Source organism: Chiloscyllium plagiosum, unplaced genomic scaffold, assembly GCF_037043375.1.
Source record: "Chiloscyllium plagiosum isolate Xiang-an unplaced genomic scaffold, Cpla_swu_hap1 HiC_scaffold_31, whole genome shotgun sequence".
Classification (NCBI taxonomy): Eukaryota; Metazoa; Chordata; class Chondrichthyes; order Orectolobiformes; family Hemiscylliidae; genus Chiloscyllium; species Chiloscyllium plagiosum.
In genome coordinates, this window is record NW_028270169.1 from 52,182,087 (window position 1) to 52,207,510 (window position 25,424).

The 25,424-nt window shown below is 41.6% G+C and overlaps 1 protein-coding gene across 8 annotated transcripts in view; it reads right to left on the reverse strand.

Moving 5' to 3' along the window:
- srrm3 (serine/arginine repetitive matrix 3) overlaps positions 1 to 25,424 on the reverse strand; it is a 795,287-nt gene that overhangs the window by 110,337 nt on the left and 659,526 nt on the right. Inside the window, exon 1 of one of the 8 annotated variants that reach the window (XM_043718792.2) lies at positions 23,895 to 24,494. The exons of the other annotated variants lie outside the window; for them this stretch is intronic. Within the exon in view, the coding sequence (XP_043574727.2) occupies positions 23,895 to 24,085 (191 nt within the window). The 5' untranslated portion in view covers positions 24,086 to 24,494. Of the gene's footprint in view, positions 1 to 23,894; positions 24,495 to 25,424 lie in introns of those variants that run through there. 8 annotated transcript variants of the gene reach the window in all.

Sequence of the window (25,424 nt, forward strand, 5' to 3'; positions counted from 1 at the left end):
AGATCATCTCTGAACCTTAATCTGTGGTTTTCATCTCAACCAGGAATCAACTTTTAGACTAATTGATCATTTGAGGGCAATAGAGAATGATAACTCCTGTACAGCTGAGCAGACAGACGACAACTTGACACAGGCAAGCCAGGTGCAGAATGTAGTGTACAAGGATGACAGTGAGCAGTGTTTCATGATCTGGTCCCTGCCAAACTGCACTCTCTTCAATCTTCTCTGCTGTAGCAATCAAGGTGGAAAACACATTCATCTGTGTAGCTTCTCTCCCACAGTGCCGAGCATTCATTCTCATTAAGTGTTCCCAGCTGGTAAGTCTCATGAATGCTGTACTGCGAAGGATAGAGAGAAAGAACAAACGAAAGCACAATAGGATGGAAGACAAAAAGAAAGATGTATACCTGTATAGCTATTTTCAGGACCATTGCAGGTCTCAAAGCACTTTGCTGCATTGAAGTACTGTTGCAGTGTAGAAAACATGGTAGTGTACAACAAGCTTCAATAAACAGCACTGTGATGATGACCTGATAATCTGTTGATTGAAGGATAAATATTGCCAAGGATCCTGAGATAACTCGACAGCTTTTCTTAGATAAGTATTGCATTTTGAAAGGCAAATCAGGGCAGGAAATAAACACTTAATGATCGGATCTTGGGGAGTGTTGTCAAACAAAGATATCTTGGAGTGCAAGTTCATACTTCCATGAAAGTGGAGTTGCAGGTAGACAGGGTAGTGATGATGATGTTTGGAACACTTGCCTTTATTGGTCAGTGCACTGAGTATAGGATTTGGGATGTCATGTTGTGGCTGTACAGGATATTGGTTAGGCCATTTTTGAAATATGGTGTTCAATTCTGGTCTCCCAGCTATAGGAAAGATGTTGTTAAACTTGAAATAGTGCAGAAAGGATTTACAAGGAGGGTTTGAGCTATAAGGAGAAGTTGAATAGGCTGGGGCTTTTTTTTTGGAGTATCGGAAGCTGAGGGGTGACCTTATTGAGGTTTATAAAACCCTGAGGGGCATGGATAGGGTGAATACCCAAGGTCTTTTCTCTAGTTGTTCCCAAAACTAGACGGCATAGGGAAACATTTAAAAGGGACATAAGGAGCAACATTTTCACACGGAGGGTGGTGTGTGTAGGGAATGAGCTGCCAGGGTAAGCTGGCACAATTAAAGCATTTAAAAGGCATCTGGATAGACATATGAATAGGCAAGGTTTAGAGAGATATGGGTCAAATGCTGGCAAATGGGACTAGATTAATTTAGGATATCTGGTCATCATGGATGAGTTGGATGGAAGGGCCAGTTTCCATGCTGAACAGCTCTATGACTTTAGTGCCACATCATTCTTTACGCCCACGTGAGAGGGCAATAGGGTCTTGATTTAATGTCTCATCCAAAAGACAGCATCTTCAACACTGCAGCATTTTTTCAGTACTGTTTTGCACGTTAGCCTTGATTTTTGTGCTCAACCCCTAGTGTGGGATTTGAACACCATCTTTTGACTCAGAGGCAACAATGGTACACAATTGAAACTAATGGAAGGCCAAGATGCGCTTTTGGTTAATTCACAAAACAAGATGTCTTCATAAAGTCGGAAGAATAATTCTGTAAAATTCAGCAATACAGTCAAGGGGAGAGCTTCAGCAATTGTTTTCAGGATAGCTAACACTAAGTAGGCAATTTATCCTGAAACAACCTAGTCATCCAAAGGAGCTGAGTGGTAAGAAAATCTGAATGTGCATCACTGCATTAAAAACTTCCGTTGTGAAAGCTGTAATGCTTCAAAGTCATGGCTCAGGTCTGCACTGTTTAATTTTTAATTATATCTAAAAGCCAAAGAGTACTTCTTGTCCTCTTGTGGGAAAATTAGAATTACAGACAGATGCTGAGGAGGCCACAAGTTAAATTCTTACGTCAAAGTCACCATTTTACTCTACCTTTCTGAATCGAAAGTTTATTGAGTCAAATTATTCAATTTTATTAAACTACTATTCCATGTTTTGTAGCTTAATTCAAACTACTGAACAATTCAACTTTTTAAACAGTACAGGTCTAATAGTACAACAGCTAAGACCACTCGGGATGATTGCCGAGAGATTTAACAAACTATTAAAAGATCAAAAACATTTCTTTTATGTTGTACATAGGAATATGAAGTGCTGAACAGGTAAAACGGACAGTGAAGAAGACATTTGTTAGGCTTGCCTTTAGTGGTCAGTGCACTGAGTATAGAATTTGGGATGTCATACCAAGGCTGTACAGGTCATTGTCAAGGCCACTTTTGGAATACGGTGTGCAATTCTGGGGTCTCCCTGCTGTAGAATGGATGTTGTGAAACTTGAAAGGGTTCAGGAAAGATTTACAAGGATATTGCAGGGATTAGAGGGTTTGAGCTATAGGGAGAAGTTGAATAGACTGGGGCTATATTCCCTGGACCGCTGGAGGTTGTGGGGCGACCTTTTCGAAGCTTATAAAATCATAAGGGGCATGGATAGGGTAAATAGCCAACGTCTTTTCCCCAGGGTAGAGGAGTCCAAAGCTAGCGAGCATAGATTTAAGGTGAGCATTTCAGAGATAGTGATCACAACTCCCTGACCTTTGCTATAGTCGTGAAGAGAAATAGGAGCAGACAGTACGAGGAAGTATTTAATTGGGGGAGGGGGAATTACAATGCTATTAGGCAGAAACTGCAGAGCATAAATTGGGAACAGATGTTCACAAGGAAATGCACGACAGAAGTGTGGAGGTTATTGAGGGAGCACTTGTTGCGAGTATTGGATAGGTTTGTCCCACTGAGGCAAGCAAGTGATGGTAGGGTCTAGGAACCTGGATGACAAGGGAAGGGAGGCATCTAGTCAACAGGAAGAAGGAAGCTTACTTAAGGTTGAAGAAGCAACGATCAGACAGGACTCTAGAGGGTCACAAGGTAGTCAGGAAGGAACTGAAGAATGGATTTAGGAGAGCTAGAAGGATCATGAAAATGTCTTGATGGGTGGGATTAAGGAAAACGCCAAGGCGTTCTACATTATGTGAGGAACAAAGGATGGCCAAAGTAGGGTACGGCCAATCAGGGATAGTGGAGGGAACTTGTGCCTGGGGTTGAAGGAGGTAGGAGAGGTCCTTAATGAATACTTTGCTTCAGTATTCACTATTGACAGGGACCTTGTTGTTTGTAAGGACAGTGTGAAACAGGCTGATATACACAAACCGGTTGATGTTAAGAAGGAGGATGTGTTGGAAATTTTGTACACTGTGAGGATAGATAAGTCCCCTAGGCCAGATGGGATATATCAAAGATTGCTACAGGAAATGAGAGAAGAGATTGCTGCACCTTTGGTGATGATTTTTGTGTCCTCACTGTCCATTGGATTGGTACTAGATGATTGGAGGGTGGCAAATGTTATTCCCTTGTTCAAGAAAGGGAATAGGCATAACGTAAGAATTACAGACCAGTCAGTTTTACATCGGTGTGGGCAAATTATTGGAGAAGATTCTGAGAGACAGGATTTGTGTATATCTGGAAAAGCATATTTTGATTAAAGATAGTCAGCATGGCTTTGAGAAGGGCAGGTCATGCCTCACAAGCCTTATTGAATTATTTGAGGATGTGACAAAACACACTGATGAAGGTAGAGCAGTGGATGTGGTGTACATGGATTTTAGCAAGGTGTTTGATAAGGTTCTCCATGGTAGGCTCATTCAGAAAGTAAGGAGGTATGGGATACAGGGGAATCTGGCTGTTGGGATACAGAAACGTTTTTTTTTCCAAAAAAGAGAGGGTGGTGGTTAATAGAAAGTATTCAGCCTGGAGCTTGGTGACCAGTGATGTTCTGCAGGGATCTGTTCTGGGACATCTGCTCTTCATGATTTTTATAAATGACTTGGATGATGAAGTTGAAGGGTGGGTTAGTAAGTTTGCCGATGATATGAAGGTTGGTGGAGTTGTGGATAGTGTGGAGGGCTATTGTAGGTTGCAACAGGACATTGACAGGATGCAGGGCTGAGAAGTGGCAGATGGAGTTCAACCTGGATAAGTGTGAAGTGGTTCATTTTGGAAGGTCAAATTTAAATGTAGATTACAGGGTTAAAGGCAGAATTCTTGGCAGTGTGGATGAACAGAGGGATCTTGGGGTCCACGTCCATAGATCCTCAAATATGCCACCCTTTGATAGGGTTGTTAAGAAGGCGTATGGTGTGTAGGTTTTCATTAGCAGGGAGATTGAGTTTAAGAGCTGCGAGGTTATCCATAAAGCCCTGGTTAGGTCACACTTGGAATATTGTGTTCAGTTCTGGTCACCTCATTATAAGGATGTGGAAGCTTTAGAGGGGTTACAGAGGAGATTTACCAGAATGCTGCTTGGACTGGAGGGCATGTCTTATGAAGAAAGGTTGAGGGAGGTAGGGCTTTTCTCATTGCAGCGAAGAAGGATGAGAGGTGACTTGATAGAGGTATACAAGATGTTGAGAGGCATAGACAGAATGAATAGCCAGAGACCTTTTCTCAGGGCAGAAACAACTAACACGAGAGGGCGTAATTTTAAGGTGATTGGAGGAAGGTTTAGGGGAGATGTCAGAGGTAGGTTCTTTACACAGAGAGTGGTGGTTGCATGGAATGCACTCCCAGCAGTGATAGTAGAGTCAGATTCATTAGGGTCATTCAAACGACTCTTGTATACGCACCTGGATAATAGTAAAATGAAGGGTAAGTAAGTTAGTTTGATCTTCGTGTCGGATAAAAGGTCGGCCCAACATCGAGGGCCGAAGGGCCTGCACTGTGCTGTACTGTTCTATGTTCTAAGGGAAAGATTTAAAAGAGATGTAAGGGACACCTTTTTCTTGGAGAGTGTGGTGTGTGTATGGAATGTGCTGGCAGAAGAAGTGGTGGAGGCTGGTAAAATTACAATGTTTAAAAGGCACCTGAATGGTTATATGAATAAGAAGGATTTACAGGGATATGGGCCAAATGCTGGCAAATGGATCTAGATTATTTTAGGATATCTGGTCGGCAAGGATGAGTAGGGCCTAAGAGTCTGTTTCCATGCTGTACATCTCTATGACTCTCTGATTCTAAGACTGGTTCAGTTGGGAGATCTGTAATAGGTAAGCATTTATAAATAGAAATTGCTGGAAAACGTAGCAGTCTAGCAATACCTGTGGATGGAAAGCAAATTTAAAGTTTTGAGACCAGTGATCTGCAGTGCAGGACCAAACCCAATTCCCAAAATTTATGGTCGGCTGAATCCATGAGAACTGATCAAGTAAATATTGCATACATGGTGGTAGTTGTCAGTTCAAACCATTGTGCTGTTTCCTATATTTCCCATCAGTGGTCTGACAACATCCTGTCTCATACAGGCAGGAAGATATTACCATGATCAAGAAGTAAACTACTGAGAAATCAAGGCATGCACCCAGTGCGGAGTGTACATGATCTCTTCTAACTCACTGACATTAATTCCAGAAAGCATTCCTGCAAGTTGGCAGAACAAAATGTGAGCAGGAACGCTGCTGGAATTTAATCAGAGGAAATCAGCCAAAACCAGCCTCTCTACAGTCAGCATTGGCAGGCTTCCTGTGGCTTATACAGTCATGGCCAATTAGACCATTAAGATGTGGAGTTGTTGAGAACCATGTACAATGAGCCTCAATGCCAGATGACAAATCAAACAACTCTAGATTTCATTGTTGAGTCAGTCCTGACCATCTCAGGTACTGGATTGTTGAGTCAGCCGCTGAGCTGATTCACTTCAAATTTTCTTGATCCCAAAAGTAGTTAATGTTCTTGAAGTAGGTTATACGAGGTGGGACGTCTGCAACAATGACAGCAATTTCTTATATGGCGAGAGCCTCATCATTATATTTATTGAGTATCAATGATTCACAATGGAGCTCTCTTCTTGGAATCATATTGAGCTCAACAGACTAATCATGTCCATATTATCCACACTACGTCAGTTTCAAGATCTGTGTCATGACTCCTTCACAACCTTCAAAAGCAGTTTCCTAGTGAGTACAGGCTGGTTTTACTAAAGCTCCACTGTCCCATTTCCACCATACTGTGCCAGAAGGCGAACAGCTTGCATGCTACAATTAAATGACAGAAAAGTGAACATCTGACAGATGGGAAGAATATGAATCCAACATTCATGAGGGGAAAGAAATTTATCTGCATCATAAATAAATACTCAAGTAGGTGGCTGACTGTTCTAGCTTGTCATTATATGTATTCTTAATGTATTGTGTGACCTTATGCTTTTTCAAGGGGTAAATGTAATAAACCAATGATTTTATATACTTAAATTTGAATTTTTATCTTCCTCCCTATCTCTGCAACTTCTTATAGCTCTACTACCCTCTGAGAGCATATTGTCCTCTATGTCTGACTTCTTTGATATTTCCAATTTCCTCCATTCCTTTGGCTGCTGGCAAGAGGCTAATGGGGAACTAGTGAGGCCTGTAGAGGAACATCCTCATCAATACCAACTTACATACAGCTAAAGCTGTTAGACATCCTGCATGTTTACTGTGGATATAATATCTGAGGCAGAGGAACAATGCCCTTAAGTGATGGTAAATTAATATTTAAGGACCTCAATAACCTCAAGGACCGGGTGTTGCCCAATGGCTCCTCTGTCACCTTGTAAAAGTTTGGACAGGTTGGGAATGGGGTAGGTGGCAGGAAGGTTACTGCCGAATTTATTGTGCTCCTGCCTTCAAATACGCAAGAGGGGAGTGCAGAATCTGGCCCTTGAATAAAATTACTCCTGGATACCTGAGAGGGCAAGCTGCCAAGTTCAAAGTGGACCTGCCCTCCAGGGTCCTTCTAAATCAATCACAAGTGTTACTGGGTAGTAATTAGGAATGAATCGATCAGATTTATGTCCCTCTCAAGACTAACATGAGCTGTAAAGTTTCCACTCCATTGCACAGTCAGAAATAGGCTAATTTAGTGTGATTTTGAATTTTGGACTCAGTGTATTAACTTGCACATGTAATCCAAGCTGCCCATCTAGTGCAGAAGTTAGGAAGTTACACACCATCAAAGATGCAGTCTGTTGGATGTGATGTTAAAATTAGAGTCAGGCCCTTCAACAGAGACATTAGAACACATTTCACACAAAGGGTCATAGAGAAGCTTGTAAAATCATGCAGGGCACAGATAAGGTGAATAGCAAAGGCCATTTCCCTGGTGCAGGGAGAGTTCAAAACGAGACGGCACAATTTTTAAGGTGAGAGGAGAAAGATTTAAAAAGGACCTGAGGGGCAACTTTTTCACAAAGAAGGTTGTGGAATGAACTGCCAGAGGAAGTGGCAGATACAAGTACAGTTACATTTAAAAAGACATTTGGACAGGTATATGAATGGGAAAGGTTTAGAGGGTTATGGGCCAAAGGCAGGCAAATGGGACTAGTTTAGTTTGGTTTGGGAAACTTGGTCGGCATGAACGAGTTGGATCTTGCTGTTTGACTCTATGACTCTAAGTGTGAAACTTGTTTTTATGAAAAGCAAAATGCAACTCTGTCATTGCAAAACTCCAAGCCAAAGTCACAACTGCATACGGCTTAGTTTTGGCAGCAAGGACCCTGAAATGTAAATAGTCTTTCTCATAGCACCCTGGACAAGAACACATTGAAGAATTACTTCAATTAGAATTCAGCAATAAAAACATTGCTTTTAAAATGGGATAAATTCTAATCTTTCTGAGATAGCCTTTGGATATAAAACAATCTTGCTTTCACCTCTACCATTTGGTGATGAATTGTATTTCTAAGGGTCTGAATGCCAAATGAAAAAAATGAAAAAAAAATACAATTCAACTGATTTCTGAGGATTATGAGGATTACAAAGATGCCTTTGCCACTTAAAATCTACTCTCCATTGCAACAGAAGGTGACCTAGCTAGCAGTCTGATATGATACATATTCTGGTCACACCGAATCCTACTTACTGATATACAATATACAGACTAAAGTTACATTTCTGACCATTGGATGGTACATACTTAGCCGATAATACGTATGAACAAAATTAAGTGTAAGCCTTCCTAATGTATATGTTAAGGGCTGCAGAAAATATCTCTGGATTATTCATCACTGATGTGCATTGTACAGCCATTTGGGTTCTGACAAGGCACTCAGTTCCAGATCTCATTACAGCCTTGCTTCAAATATGGACAAAGAACTGAATTCCAATAATGTGGGTAAAATTGACTGCCTGTGACTTTGAGGGAACAGTTGATTGAGTATGACATTAAGGAATGCATGGTGGCTTGCTCAGTGGTTAGCACTGCTGTCTCACAGAGCCAGAGACCTGGATTCAATTCCATTCTCGGGTGACTGTCTGTGTGAAGTTTGTACATTCTCCCTGTGTCTGCGTGGGTTTCCTCTGGGTGCTCTGGTTTACTCGCACAATCCATAAAATGTGCAGGTCAGGTGAATTGGCTATGCTAAATTGCCTGTAGTATTCAGGGATGTGTAGGTTAGGTGCATTAGTCAGGGGTAAATATAGGGTAATGGGGTAGGGGAATGGATCTGGGTGAGTTCTCTTCAGAGGGTCGGTGTGGACTTGTTGGACCAAATGGCCTGTTTTCACACTGTAGGCATTCTCTATGATGAAAACTGAAATCAATAAAGATCAGGGGGAAGTTCTGGAGTCATAAAAGGAAAATGGCTGTGAATATATACAAGGAAATGAATTAGGAGCAAGGGGCCATTTTACGACTTAGTTACTTTAGCATTGTCCACTGTTCAATAAGATTGTGCCTGATGTGATTCTCACCTCACATCCGCATTTCCGACTAAGCCCAATAACCTTTCACCTCCTGCTTCCCAAGAAACTATCTACTTCTGCATTAACAATATTAAGAGAGTCTGCTTCCACAGTCTTTTGAGGAAGTGAGTTTCACAGATTCTCAATCTCTGAAGAAAATGTTTCACCTCCCATCTGTCTTAAATGGGTGACTGCCCTCTGCATCCCCACCCTGTCAAGACCACTTTGAATCAAGGTTGTTGGGGACCAGTCCTTTCAATGCCAGGGGACTGCTGAAGGGACTATCCAGAGCATTAGGCTTATCCATGTTCAGATCACGTTCCCTCCATTGTAAGGTTTCATGATTAGATGTTTGGTGATGATTACAGTGTTCAATACTCCACATAATGATCTGCATAGTGTGAAAAATTATGTGCAGTGTGCAAGACTGAGGCAACATTTAATCTTGGGCTGAGAACTGTAAAGTGGTACTTGTCACCAAAGCATCAAATAATGACCATCTCCAACAAGAGAAAATTCAACCTTCCCACTGAATCTTGCACCATCATCATTGCTCTAAATGTTCGGCCTTACAGGGTAGTTATGTTTAAAATGTCCCCTTTAACTAGAGACAAAATAAACATCCTGAAATGGAGGTTGGGCAAGTCATGTTAAACCATCTCTCAGTTTGGACAATATCATCCAGTTATCTTGGCGAGGAAAGCTAAAACAGCAACTGGATTTTCCACTGACCAGACAGTTGTTATTCCAGTATAGATGGGAATTGTGCATGGAGACCCAGTGGAATGATAGCATACTCTGAAGGAATTGTCACGAAAATTGAATTTTCTACCTTTATGTTTGGAAACCTCTGAAAGTCTCAATTTAAATCAGAAACTCTGGAAGGTTCTGCGAAATTAAGTAGTTACACAGGAAAAGTTAGTCTATTAATTACATAGTTTAAGTTCTGAGTAAGTACTTACAGACTCCAAACTTATCTCACATACCTGCAGCTACATCTCCTCCAGAGCACTTACACCCCCTAGACCCTTAGACCAGCCAGTAACTCATCTCCTGATCTCATGGCACGATGGAGTCCTCTATGCTTGCTTGGATGAGTGCAGCTCCAATAACAACTTCAGGTGCATCTAAGACAAGACAGTCCACTTGACTGACATCCTATTCATCAGCTCCAACATTCACTTCCCCCATCACTGCTACATAGTTAAGTAGTTCTACATGATATTCAAGATTCACTTCAACAACTTGCCAAGGTTCCTACCAATTTTACCAGCTCTACCACCAAAAGATTTTGTGTTTAGATTAGATTCCCTGCAGCATGGAAACAGGCCCTTTGGGCCAACAGGTCTACACAGACCCTCGGAAGAGTAACCCACCCCCTACATTTACCCCTCACTAATGCACCTAATACTATGGGCAATTTAGCATGGCCAATTCACCTAACCTGCACACCTTTTGACTGTGGGAGGAAACCGGAGCACCCGGAGGAAAGCCAGGCAGACACGGGGAGAATGTGCAAACTCCACACAGACAGTCACCAGAGGCAGGGATCGAACCGAGGTCCCTGGGGCTGTGAGGCAGCAGTGCTAACCACTGAGCCACCGTGCCACCTCACATTGCAAAGAATGAAGGTAGCAAACATACAGGAGTATTTCCATCTGGAAATGTCCTTCAATGCCTACACTATCCTTCGCTGTCCTTATCACATGATGCTGGAACTCCCTACCTAACAGTACTGTGTTATGTGTACATATATTCACATAACACAGAGAGTAACAATTCAATCACGATGGTTCAGGTTCTGAAGAGCAATTAGATATGTACCAATACATAGCGACTTTGTCAATGCTGCTCATGTCCCATAAACAATAAAAAAAAACGTGAAAAGGGGGGGGTCAATTCTTTATCAACCATGAACTTAGAAATGATGTTCTCCTCATGTGCAATGCTCAAATATGTAGGAACATTAATCTAATTTGTTTGAGGTCCAGTGCTTTTGGGGTCCTAGACAGAATAGGGTTCAAAGACTGCCTCATGATTTCTGTGCAGGGCTTTGCACAGTTATTTGTAATGGACTGCTACTAACACAGAAATTTTCCATAGCCCTATACAGCCTGTTTGCCTGTTAATTCCCTCCCCTTCATGATGTATCCCATGTGATATTAGGCCATTGATATCTACAGCCTGTCATATTATTCCTGTCTGTGTGACTCGTTAATGGATTTCTTTGAGTCTGAAGGCTCTCTATTCAAGTTTCTCTCATTCATCCTTGCATAGACAGCACTATGACTGTGGATGCCTGCTCCCCACTGGATATGTAGGCACTTTAAAGGTTTCCAGTCTGAACATCAAGTTCCTAATATCAGATCACAACACCCACACCCATCTTACCTGGGGATGGTTCCTCTCTAATCATTTCCAACTCCTTTGAATTTTCTTTTTGCTTTCTTTGCCCAAATTGTCGCCATCTTTGTGCAATACAGTTTTTGGGTGAAGGCGATGGGGTTCTGCACTCAACTTCGTAGGGAGCATATGCATTCTGTGCAGTTCCTGAGAGCCCTTAGGAATTATTCCTTTCTAGTAACGGAAGTTGTAATCCTTGCTATCATGCAATGAACACCTTGTTAACTAAGAGCCCTTGAACAGAATAGCCTTTATTGTCATATGCACTCGAATGACTGCAGTGAAAAGTTTGGAATGTTGCCTCTTTGGTGCCATCTTAGGTACAGGGTACCTGGATACAGATACTTTAAGTGTTTGTTACAGAATTGAAAGAGTGAAAAACATAGTCTAGCATAGGAATACAAATGTAGAAAAAGTACTCCAATTAATCAAAGCCCAGAATAAGAATAAAAAGTATCTTTAAAAGTACTCAAATTTTTGTGCTTTTCACTGAGTCCGCGCCCGCTGGGCTTCAGAACGTGATGCCATGCTGCCTCCACGCACTGGCCTTCAGTCCGGGATTTGCCTCTGGGACTCGTTTCTCAGGCCATCCTGGGCTCGGACTGCCTTGCACCCTGGGTTCTGGGAGTCGCCTCCTATGTAGGCATAATCTCCAACTTGTTTCCCACTCCGGACTAGACTTGCCTCCATTCTCTCCGGGTGTGTGTGTGTGTGAAGAAAGACAAAGGAAGAGGAACTGGTGAAGCAGAGGAGCTCCAGCTGGAGCATCCTACTCTACCGCCATCTTGCATACACCATATCGACACAGTACAGACAAAGGAGACTGGTGGCACAAACTTCTTGAAGCAACCCTTACCTTTTGCCACATACTGGCAGAAGCGACAGATACCATAAGGTCCCAGGAGTGGCAATCTAAGCAAATTTTACATAAATAATTTGTAGCAGTTACGTGCTCCATTGTACAAAACCAAAATTCCTATCAGTCACAATTCAGCACAGCATTCTGCATTATAAATCAGTTTCCATCTTCCTTTTATGTTCTATTCCCATTGCAATAATGTCAACATTCCATTTGCTTTCCTAACCATTTACTATATCTGCATACTAACCTTTTGTTATTCATGTAGAAGTACGATCTTCAATCTCTGTTAATTTAAATTGTCCACTGCTTTTCTTTACTACCTGCCAAAGTGGAAAGTTCATATTTTCCGATATATACTCCGACCTACCCTGTTGTCTTCAACAAATTCAGCTACCATTCATTCAAAATCATTAATATAGTTTGTAAATAGTTGAGGCCCTAATACTTATTTCTAAGGCACTCCACAAGTTACAGGTTGCCTAACTGACGAGAACCCATTTATCCATACTCTCCACTTTCTGTTAACTAACCAGTCCTTTATTTATAATTTTATGTTAGTCCCTACACTTTAAACAGTTATTTTGTACAGAAACCTTTCATGCAAAACTTTATAAAATCAAAGTACAGCACATCTACACATTTACCTTGCTTTACATTGCTTGTTACCTTGAGGAACTCTAATAAATTAGTTAAATGTAATTTCCTTTCTCCAAAACCACGTTGACTCTGCATGATCCCATTATGATTTTCAAAGTATTCCACTATATCCTTTTTGACAGTGGGTTCTAGCAATTTCCCTATGACAGACGTTAGGCCAACTGGGAGAAAGTGAGGACTGCAGATGCTGGAGATCAGAGCTGAAAAATGTGTTGCTGGAAAAGTGCAGCAGGTCAGGCAGCATCAAAGGAGCAGGAGAATCGACGTTTCAGGCATAAGCCCTTCTTCAGAAATGAGGAGGGTGTGCCAAACAGGCTAAGATAAAAGGTAGGGAGGAGGGACTTGGGGGAGGGGTGCTGGGAATGCGATAGGTGAAAGGAGGTTAAGGTGAGGGTGATAGGCCGGAGAGGGGTTGGGAGCGGAGAGGTCGGGAAGAAGATTGCAGGTCAAGAAGGCGGTGCTGAGTCCAAGGGTTGGGACTGAGAAAAGGTGGGAGGGGAAATGAGGAAGCTGGAGAAATCTGCATTCATCCCTTGTGGTTGGAGGGTTCCTAAGCGGAAGATGAGGCGCTCTTCCTCCAGGCGTCGTGTTGCCATGGTCTGGCGATGGAGGAGGCCAGGGACCTGCATGTCCTTGGCGGAATGGGAGGGGGAGTTAAAGTGTTCAGCCACGGGGCGGTTGGGTTGGTTGGTGCGGGTGTCCCAGAGGTGTTCTCTGAAATGTTCCGCAAGTAGGCGGCCTGTCTCCCCATTGTATAGGAGGCCACATCGGGTGCAGCGGATGCAGTAAATGATGTGTGAGGAGGTGCAGGTGAATTTGTGATGGATATGGAAGGATCCCTTGGGGCCTTGGAGGGAAGTGAGGGGGAAGGTGTGGGCGCAAGTTTTGCATTTCTTGCAGTTGCAGGGGAAGGTGCCGGGAGTGGAGGTTGGGTTGGTGGGGGGTGTGGACCTAACGAGGGAGTCGCGGAGGGAGCGGTCTTTCTGGAACACTGATAGAGGAGGGGAGGGAAATATATCCTTGGTGGTGGGGTCTGTTTGGAGGTGGCGGAAATGACGAAGGATGATATGATGTATCTGGAGGTTGGTGGGGTGGTAGGTGAGGACCAGTGGGGTTCTGTCCTGGCCAACTAGCCAATAGTTTCTTGCTTTCTACCTCCTTTCTTGAATAAAGGTATAGCATTTGCTATTTTCCTATTAGCTGGCAAGGAATTTTGGAAGGTAACAATCGTTGCATGTATTATCTTTGCAGCTACTTCTTTTCAGACCCTAGGAAGTAGGCCATCAGGTCCTGAGGACTTGTCAGCCTTTATGTGCAGTAGGTTTCCCAGTGCCTGTGGTGATGGTAATTGTGTTAGGTTCCTTTCGCCCTTTCACCTCTTTTAATCTATTTTTATATTTCGAGCTAGCTTTTAGTCATATTGCAATTTCTACCTTTTTTTTACTTCTTCTTTGCTGGTTCTTGAATCTGTCCAATCTTTTGACGTACTACTAATTTTTGTACTTTTGTATTAAATTGCTTCTTTCAATTTAACAACACACGAACAAGGAACGAGGAACACTCAGTGCTTTGAACCTGCTTCTCTATTCAACAAGATCTTGCCCGATTGGATTTTAACCTCAATTCTATATTTCTTTTTATCCCCAATAATCTTCCATTCACTTGGTAATCAATAATCTATCTATGTCTGCCTTAAAGATTCTGAATTCACTGTCTTTTGAGGAAGGGAGTTCCGTCTCAACGCTTTGAGAGAAAATGTTTTCTCATCTAATTGGTGATTCCCTTATTTTCAAATATAATTCCCCATTCTAGATTCTTCAAGAAGAGGAGACATCCATCCAGTCAAATTCCCTCAGGATTTTGTAAGTTTCAACTAAGTTACCTCTGACTCTTCTAAACTCAAGGATACAGACTTAGACTGTCTATCCTCTCCCCATAAGGCAATAGGCAGAGATGGAATCCAGAGAGAAAAAGAGAACCTCAGTGAGGGAGAAAAAGGCATGGGTGATAGTGTGCACAGGAGTAAGTAAAGCTGATAATGGGGACCATAAGTAGGTGAAAATGGGTCAACTGTGTTGAAACTGGGTCATCTAATAGCTAGGCCCAGGGTGTTGGGTTGGGTAAATAACATGGAAGGGGGTGGTCAAGCTCTAAAATGTTGAACTCAATATTGAGTCGTGAAGGTTGCAGGGTCTCCAAGCAGAAAATTGGGTGCTGTTCTTCCAGCTTGCACTGGAGTACTGCAGCAGTCCTGAGATAGAGGCTGGCCAGGGAACACGGTGATGTGTTGAAGTGGCAGACAGCCGGAGGCTCAGGGTCATTTTTGTGGATAGAATGCAGGTGCTCTGCAAAGAGGTCACCCAGTCGGTGTTTCATCTTTGAAATGTAGAGCAGACCATTTTGTAAGCAGCGAATACAGTAGACCAGACTGAGTGAAGTGCAGGTAAATTGCTGCTTGGAGCCTTGGATAGTGAGGAAGTAGGAGATTAAAGGACACATGTTGCACATACTGTGATTGCATGAGAAGTTGTGGGGTGGTGTGGGGAGTGGAGGAAGAGTGGACCAGGCTGACAAGGGAGAAGCATTCATCTAATCTTGCTTACTTAAGTAACAGAGTCATAGAGGCCTGCTGATTATTAAAAGGCCCATCAGTCCATCGATTCCACACTGGTCAAAAACCTAGCACCTACCTATTGTAAGCCCATTTCGAGAACTTGGCTCTTGTCCTTGTATGCCTTGGCATCACAAGTGTAGATCTAAATACTTCTTAAATTCTATGAGGTTTGCTGCTCCAGCACCAATAATCCTGAAATCATTGACTTTGGGGTTATGCCTTTTAATTTAGTCCCTAGGAAATGATACTCCCTAAGCAGAAAATCATTACAATGTCATGGATATCTAGGTGGCCTACAACAATTGGATTCTCTGCTTCCTGTTAACATCTAGCTCCAGCCACATGCTGTGAACTTTGGAACCAAGTGGACAACAGACCATTGTGGATCCTCGCTGTTGGTAATGGAGAACTGTGTCTCTCCCCCATCCGTTACAGCCCCTGCATCTCTGTCTCTGACTTACTACTCTCGTGATTCTACCCCTGACACACTGCCCCCCCATGTCTCTCCCCCTTACGTTACTCCCCAGAATCAGAAATCACACGACACCAGGTTATAGTCCAACAGTTTTATTTGGACATGATTTGGAAATGCGGTGCTTCCAATTAAACCTGTTGGGCTATAACCTGGTGTCGTGTGATTTTTAGTTTTATTTGGAATCACGAGCTTTCGGACTAGCCCCAAGGTCAGGTGAAGTGAGAGGTGAAGCATGAGAACACAGAAATTATGGGCAGAGAGATCAAAAGATCATACAAATGCTGAGTGAAGTGTCGAATAATACGTTTCTCCAGGTGACCAAGAGTTTTAGACAGTGTGAATAAAGAATAAAGTGACTCTCACTGTCTAACACTCTTGGTCACCTGTAGATATGTATTATTCAACACTCCACTCACACCATTTGTGAGATCTTTTGATCTCTCTGCCCAAACATTCTGTGTGCTTCACCTCTCACTTCACCTGTGACTTCTGACTTTGTCTACCCCAGTCCAACACTGGCACCTCCACATTATGGCAACTCTAAAACAGAGATTAGGAATTCCAAAGTAGCAATAATGGGTCTTTAAAACTTAAGGACAGATTGTGATATGGTATTAATAATTGGAAGAAATCAAGTGTTAAGAGCAATTAGTTAGTTATGTGTAGAAATGAGAGAAGTTGGGATTGTTCTCCTTAAGGCAGACAAGTCCGAGGGGAATGTTAATGCAGGCATTTAAAGTCACATTGAGCTTGCAACAGCATGACAGTTACAACTGTGTGGCTTGCTTGTTGTTCCCAGGTTGAACTAGGATCCCCAAGAACATCACATTAATTCAAATTCAGCTGACTTTCTAAAAAAGGCAAAACTGACTAGAAATGTCTCAAGATCCAGGCAGTATTTTTTCTTCAGTCAACCGGAGGGAGCAATAAGACAGTTGGATTTAACTGTGGGATGCATGACTGTAGGCTATCAACATTAAAAGAATGATTCCAGCTAACATTTGTTCTGACACTCAGTGATTCATAACATTTGAAATTACTTGGCATAATAATAAAATATGTAAATTTCCTGTTTAAAATGCCAGCTTGAGGCTTATAGCATTTCAGCATTAAAGGTTATCTTGCATCCGGTCATTCTGATAATGATGAGCAGGGTGAGGTGACAGCAGTGCTTAGACAATGGGCTATTTTCACTCCAGCTGTGACACCAGTACACCACATTGTCAGGGACAAACTGAAAATATTATTTGGCAATAGAAGGTGGAAAATTTTAAAAAGTCATGGCATTCAATAGACTGCGGTGCATTGTCCTTAAGGTGGTATTGAAGTTTTCCAAAATTGATATGCCAATATCGGAGTCAACATTCATTTAGTTATGCTGTCTCTTAACAAGTCAGTTTTTGTTTTGCGGTTACACTGTTTTCCGTGAGTATAACAGGGCATAAACTATAAACTACCATCTTGCGCTGAATCTTTGGGCCAGGCATGATTGAGAATATTGTTGACAGGGGCCCAGAAATAACAGTGCTAACATTTCAGGTCCTGTTTCCAACATTGGCCATTTCAGCTGAGGCAAGTTCTGGATCCAGCAGGTCCACCTGCTTCCCACAAAGCAGTGAGCTATTTAGATTTGTTAAGAGACTTGCTAACAGCACTGAAAGGCAGCTGACTGAAGGATTTTCCAACCTGACCCTTTGGAAATGGGCACCTGATGGGGTGCAGCTTGTAAGCTTTCTGTGCTTGCCTGGGCATGGATGCAGCCATAGGAGCCCTGAAGATAATTATAGGTTACACCAAAGCAGGTTGTAGAAGCTGTATCAGAGTATTAGAGGAAGGAACATTTTCGATTAGCAATTTTAAATACAACTATAAAATGAAGGATCATTTACTCAGAGTTTAAATAGTATCTTGAATTCAGTGAATTTCGGTGACAAGGACGAATGCCCTTGAGTAATTGCTGGTTGCACACTTTGATATTGAATCTGGTTGAGACTTTCTGGTACTTTAGGGTCCTCAGCTTTCACATATGCCTCCAAGTAGAAGAAACAACCTGCATTTATAAAGCACTCCTTAAGACCGCCAGATGTCACAAAGCGCTTTACAGTCAGTGAAGTACTTGAAGTGTAGATACTGTTGTCACAAGGGCTGTATAATAGCCAGCTTGCTCACAGCAAGTTCCTACAAAAAGCAAAGTGATAGTAACCAAATAACTTTTTAAGACATTTTTCAAAATCATGGCCATATCTGCTTGAGTGGTACTCAGTATAATGTCTCATCTGAAGGATGTCATCTCAAACAGTGCAGCACTCTTTCAGTACTGCAATGGGAAGTCAATCTTGATTCTTGGGCTCAAGCCCTGGAGTGAGACATAAGTCCAGAACCTTGTGATTCAGAGTCGGGCCAATGGGCAAATTTTGATACCTTGCTTCAGCCGATGAGCTAATCCAGAGAATCAACAATGCTATTATCAACTTTGGTGTTGCAGAGGGGCATTGTCTGCCCAAGTCTTAGATGATGGTACAGATGGGTGATCCTAGAGGATCATGGACCTGAAGGCTGACATGAGCAAATATGTGACAGTACAAGGGCACTCTCCTGTCAAGAGAGTTTGCAGCCTACAAATTTGGAAAATTTCGAGACTTACCAAATATCATCCCATAATTAGCAATGAGACCTAGTCGCAAAAATGCTGGTGCATACTGTAGAAGTGGCTGGTATAACATTGCATCCAACCTACAAGAGGAAGGAACCTGGACATAAACTGGGACATCCTCTCCAGGTTACCAATGAACTGCTGTGGTCACTAAACCACCCATACTCAGCATTATCAACATTGTTTTGTCACTGGGGGGGGGGGAGGTGGAATCTTTGAAAAGTGTGTGCAGGGCATCATGACCAGGTGAGGATGGAGGGGATTCCTTAACTGCAATAAAATGTGGGAACAGCAGCTCAAACTTCAACATTGATCATGTTACACTGTTACACACTTGTTAACGATTCTACCCCTACATAACTTAACAATACTGGTATTGCTGAGGTTGAATGGTTTTGTGATCCTCCACAGTACAGCAAGTTAAAGGGAATGGATTGGAGATTTTTAAACAGTAATAAACAGACATGAGAGTTTGATTGATAATTTTGGCCTGATACCAGTAGTGAATACCCTAGGGAGTCACTGCTGTGACATCTGTTGTATGTATACATATGTTACAGTAGAGTGAGAATGTAACTTAGCATGGGAGCACAATGTCACAATGCATAAGAAACAATAAAATAAATTAAATCAGCTATGAAGCTTATAAACGATTTCAAAAGTATGTGGACAAGTTGGAGCGGGCAAATCCATTTTGCTCATTTACTTCATTAACCTAATACCTTGTCATCTCTACACTCCTCTCCTCCCAGCCCCTCACTGCAGCTCCAATTGGTTCTTAGATAATTTCAGGGGTATTCCTCCTGCAGCATGGTGGCTCAGTGGTTAGCATCGCTGCCTCACAACACCAGGGACCTGGGTTCGATTCCACCCTCAGGTGACTGTCTGTGTGGCATTTGCACATTCTCTCCATATTTGTGTGGGTTTCCGCCAAGTGCTCTGGGTTCCTCCCACAGTCCAAAGTTGTGCAGTGTAGGTGGATTGGCCATGGTAAATTGTGCAGGCCAGGTGCTTTAGCCATGGGAAGTGCAGGGTTACAGGGAGGGTTGGTGTGGACCCGATGCGTCAAATGGCCTGCTCCCACACTGTTAGGTTTCAACGATTCCTGTATCTAGGAGCCCAATCCATCAGTTAGTCACTTTTTTGGGTTTGGAACAAATAATTCAACATGGAAAAACATAAGACAATACATTTTAAAACAAAAACTGTGAAGAGGAAATATAAACTAAACAGTAAAGCTCTATAAAGAGCAGAAGAACAGAAATTTAATGGTAATTTCAAATCAATAAAAGTGAAAGGTCAAGTTGACAAAAGTGAGTAGAATCTTAAATCACAGGTTACTTACTAAACCTATAACCTATTCAGTTCAAAGGCATCGTTAATATAAAACATACTCAATTATTGTTTAGGGCACTGTTGGGCTATGATGTTAATTTGGATGCCTGACTTTGGGAAGCACATCAATGTCATGGACTGGGCTTTAAAAGAGGTACAATAATGTATTAGCAGGGTTGAGAGGCACTGGCTGTGAGGAAAGGCAAGAGATCTGCTGGTGAGCTGAAAATGTGTTGCTGGAAAAGCGCAGCAGGTCAGGCAGCATCAGGAAGGGCTTATGCCCGAAACGTCGATTCTCCTGTTCCCTGGATGCTGCCTGACCTGCTGCGCTTTTCCAGCAACACATTTTCAGCTCTGATCTCCAGCATCTGCAGCCCTCACTTTCTCCTCAAGAGATCCGCTGGAGCCATTCACAATTTAAACAGGGCTTTCATCAAGCAACTCAGTCAAAAAAAACAATGACTATTGACCATGCGTCAGTAACTTGAAGGCATCCAAATCTCCACAAAAAGAACAGAGAGAAAAGGTAGCAATTGTTTTAGCTCAGAAGGTTGGTGGAAGCAGAATCCATTAATGTTTTGAAAGAAAATGAAATTGATAAACATTCCAAGAAGATAAAATATAACTGAAAGGCTATGGAATCAAGCAAGGAAATGGGAGTTAGCGAAAAACCCTTTCAAAACATTTTTGCTTTCATTCCATAAAATTATATGATCTTACCATCAAACCAAACCATTATGGGCAACGGTTTCAGATGTCAGAAAGCTTAAGACTGGCATTATCACCTCATCAAATCTGCTTTATGATTTTTTTTGGGCTTTTCCCTGGAAATCCAAGCACCACAGTGATGTACAGGCTAGGAGAATCCTTACTGCCTGCAAAATCTCTGGTGCAGATACAGTCTGCAGAATCTCAACCAAGCAAATGTGAGGAGAGGATTTATGGAGTGGAAATCGTTTGTGGAACAGTGCTTTGGCATTTGCCTAAGCTTAGAAAAGCAATAAGTAGCCAGGATCCCCTTTACAAAGCCTTAAAATCTTCCATTAACAAGAGCAACGGGAAGTCACTACCTGATACTTTGGGTGTCCTAAAAACAGTAATCTAAACTAATGGTGCCAGAAAGTGTTTATCACACATATGCGAGGTAATGCTGGTCAACAAATTGGTTAATATTAAACTAAAACATGGAAAATGAGAATAGGAAAGGCCATTGAGCTTATCAAAACCTATTTCTTCAGTAGTCCATCTTATCCCATTGAATATTTTGCCTCTAATCATCAACACTAATGATTTTAACTCCATTATTTTGACTGGTAGGTGCTTCAAAACACATCACTTGATACTGTGATCCTTTAGCAATTTTTACGATTTCCGTTCGAGGCTCCCTGTGATTTTACAAACGGATTCTTCTAGACATTTATTAGGCTACTTTGTTTTCCTGACATTTTTTATTTTTACCACAATAATGCATCCTGTGCTTTTATGGCTTTTGCATTCTGTTAACTCCCTCATCCTTCCGTCCTATATATTTCCCTCTGTCGTGTCTTTTGGGTACCTTGTCTTTGTCTCAAATTAAAAAGAACAATATGGCAAATGGATAGAGCAACCTGATGATAACACAGATAGCTAATAGTGCTATTTACCTGTTTTGCAATCATATAACCTGAGACCTGAACTGAACTCATCAAAATAATACTTTCCCAAGAATATCTCTGATTAGTTTTAGTCATAATCTGAGGGTCTGAAATATTCAAATAGGAACTAACTTGCAGTGATATTGAGATCAAGATTGCATTTATTAAAATTCACGAGATCCCACACATACTAGAGGTGCCACATTACTGATTTCTGTTGTCTCTTCTTCTTTTCCCAAAACTAAATTAATTACCTATCTGGAGGTTCACTACCATATTCTGAAGGGCAATTAGGGACAGGCAATGAATGCTGGCCTAACCAAAAAATCCACAGCACATGAATGATAAAAATCCACAGAGGCTACTACTTGAAGGTCACAGCAGCCAGTGCATCATTTGATGACTATACAGGCTACAGAATGCCGCAAACTCAAAATAAACTGGACATACTTAGGGTGTGGGAATCCTTAGGGTCCAATTTTACCATGTACATTGCATGAAAATGTTGTGGGGATTGGAAGATGTAATGACCATTGTGCACTAACCCATTTTATCTCTGAGATTTTGGGAAGCATTAAGGATACTATCACAGGTAGGTTAAAATATTTGGCCATTTCTGATAAAGGCCACAGAACTGAAAGCTCAGTTCTGTTTCTTTCACCACAGACCTGCTGTGAATCTCCAATTCATAGTGTTTTTATAACTGAAGTATGTAATTCTCTGGTCCAATAATGCAATTTGTCGACCAACACTATTTAAACAGTGAAATATAGCTTCAAAAATTGTAACTAAGCAGAGGAAGCACAAGGGCCATATAGAAATCTTTATAAGGTTTTCATGTGGTGGTGGTGGTGGGGGGAGGGAACACAGTGCACTGACGTTAAACCTTTGGCAAGAACAAAATAATTGTATTTAAACAATAGCTTTCAGTAGTACCTGTGAAGAGCAATGATTGTTCATTCTGTAAGAGAACATGACACCTAATTTTCACACATCAAAGTCCTAAATCTGTAATAAGACAAATAATCAAAGCTGCTTTAAAAAAAACTGGAATAATATTGGCCAGAACAATGCAAAGAATTCCCTTGCACCTTATATGGCCTGGATTCAGCATTAGAATCTGACCTGACACTGGTCTGAAGGAGAAATTCTGGGAAAGTGGAAGTTTCACTTTATGTCATTTAGAGCCAGCTTTGACCATAACATTCAATTTGTATCACTTATGTTTAGCACTTCTACAATTTGAACCACTTCACATTGATGCAGAAATTGTAAAGTATTCTTAAAGGAGAAGCTAATATGACTTAGATCAATTGCTTACGTTCTCTTTTTTTATTCAGAGTTCTTTAACCACTTCATCATTACAGTACTACATAATGAGAATTGAATGGGATAGTTGACATGATTCCTTTCAGCCTTGACCAAGGTGTGGACTTAATTACTGGTGTGGAAAAATTACTGGATGTACACGCACAGCAAGTTTCATTTTCACTCTGTCCATGAATATCTCACAGAATTTCTATTTAGATTAGTAACCTTCTGTTGAGACATGTTTGAAACATTTGTGATTTATAAAATCACCACTGGGCAGTACAAAGGAATTCAACAACATGGCAATCACTATACATTGATTCTACTAACCTTCTAAATATCTCAAAACACTAAAATCTTAGTGGAACAGCTGTCCCATAGTGAGAGTGAGAATATCTAGTTCATGCTTATTGCCCTCTCTGTCTGAGACATAATACTTGTCCTCCAAAGTCCTGCTTCAATCCCAGTTTGATTTACATACACCAACTTGGCATTTCATACAGAAACATCATTGACCCCATTGTTCAGATTTTTCCAAGGCCCCAGTTGTTACTGAAAGTTTGTGCAAGGTTTTTTGGGCTTTTTAGGCCCAATTTTTATATCTTACTTTTTTCTCTTTCTCACTTTGTGTCTTCTGATGACTGCGAGTGGTCAATGGACCTGTTCCTATGCCCCTATAGACCACCTGGCCTGAAATGGCCACAAATATAGTGACCACTTAGGGTGGTCTTTCCCTTCAAGTCTGCAGCATGTCTTTCATTTTCACTCAGATGACTGTGCACAGTTTTGACAAATGCTTGCTGACAAAATATTTAAGGGAAACTAGTTATTAAATTAAACTAAATTATTTTTAGTTGTGCGTTCTTATTTAAGTTTGATAGTTGAAAAATAAAACAGTAGTTTCCCAAAACGGCACAACTGATTCAAAACAATGGCCTATACAATGTAGCAGTAACATTTTCTAATCATGCAGCATGCTGCGATGGGAAAAGTGCCTATTGTACATGGGACAAAAATACACACGGAAGACAAAATGTTAACTTCTCCCCTGACATAAAGTCAGCATCGAATATAGATACTTTTCAGAAAAGAATAGCAGAATTCTCAGATAAGGGCAACCAGTTAATATACAGTCATTGTCATAAGTGATTTAAAATGTAACAACACTAACCTGTTTGTAGGTGCTCTAACAGGCTCTCTGGATTCAGTGCTCTCCATGGTTATACTCTGAGGCCTTGCACTGGCAACTGTCTGTATCGTCCCTTTCCAAAACTGTTGAAAAAGCTGTTTCTCACTGCACTCTACTCTTGTCACGTCTGAGCACATTATGTATGATTTATGTGCCTCTGGCACAGGAGGCATATAAGAACACACACAAACACACACACCCACACGGATAAAGATGGATGCCTGAGGACTTCCTTGTAGTTGAATGACGAGGGTTAAATAGATCCACAGCTCTATGCTCTCACAGTCTGGTTGTCATGGTGTATGACATGCTGTTAATTGTGCAGCATCTGGATAGGTAAGGATTTCACTCCACACAATATCATCACCTCACTCCACACAATATCATCACCACACTAGCTCTAAGGCTTCCATAGAAACCATCAGCCCGAATCCCCAGGGCTTGTCAGGGAGAGATTTGCTCTGCTGACTTGGTGAAGAAATTTCTAGAAGCCTTCCCTTTCCTTTTTAAAGCATTCAAGCTAATCCTGTATCTTTCACACAAAGGAGCAGTTGTTCACAATTCTTGGAGCTCCAGTCTCATGCGTGAAGAGAAGATTAAATATTTCTGCCTTATTTGCAATGTTGACTCCTAGTCTCGGAAGAGACCAGGATTTTACTGATGGCTGCAAGGTAGGCATCATCAAGACTGGTCTGTCACAAAACCAGGATTCTGGATTATCTGCTGTTTGGGATTCACAGCCAGCTCTGTGTCTACATTACAAATCTGACAACATCAATCAGTATATAAATAATATGTAATTGTGGTGATAATAATATACTGATAGGAAATATATAACTGGGCTCCAGACTCACACACACAAAGATACAATTAGCACTTTTATAGTACCATATTACTCATCAGTAAACACATTCCAAGTAAATTGAGTGTCAATCCACAAACATCTGGTTCAGGCTCTGCCAATGCAATGAGCTCACAATATCAGCATGCATTGAATTCCAGCCACAACAGGCTCCAAATTTTAAAGTAAATATTTATTCTGCTGGAAAAAATAAATGAATTCAAATGATGTTAACTTGAGGAAGCAGTTGACTTTTCCCTAAAATCATACTATGTTCCACGTTCTACACCATGTAAAGTTCACCTTACTAACATGAGGGGACTTGTGGTGAAATTGGCAAGGATGTCCCATAAACGAAACAACAGACCCATATCTTGCAGATGACACCCTGGGGACCTGGGAAAATCCAGTCCCACTGCAGGATTGGCCCAGCAGAGGCGGTGTGCATGCAGGAGAGAGTTGCTCTGGGAGGGCTGAACATTGGCTTCAGACCCTATGAAGCCTAATTGCAGAAGTCAAACATGGCCAGGGTAACCTCCTGCTGATTTCCACCTACTGCATGGCCTCCCTATGCTGATGAATAGTGTTGAAATCCCGGAAAAGATGTTCAACATTAAGTCCCAGGACATCAGGTCAACATGGTCAACCACCTACTACACCGCTCACCTCAG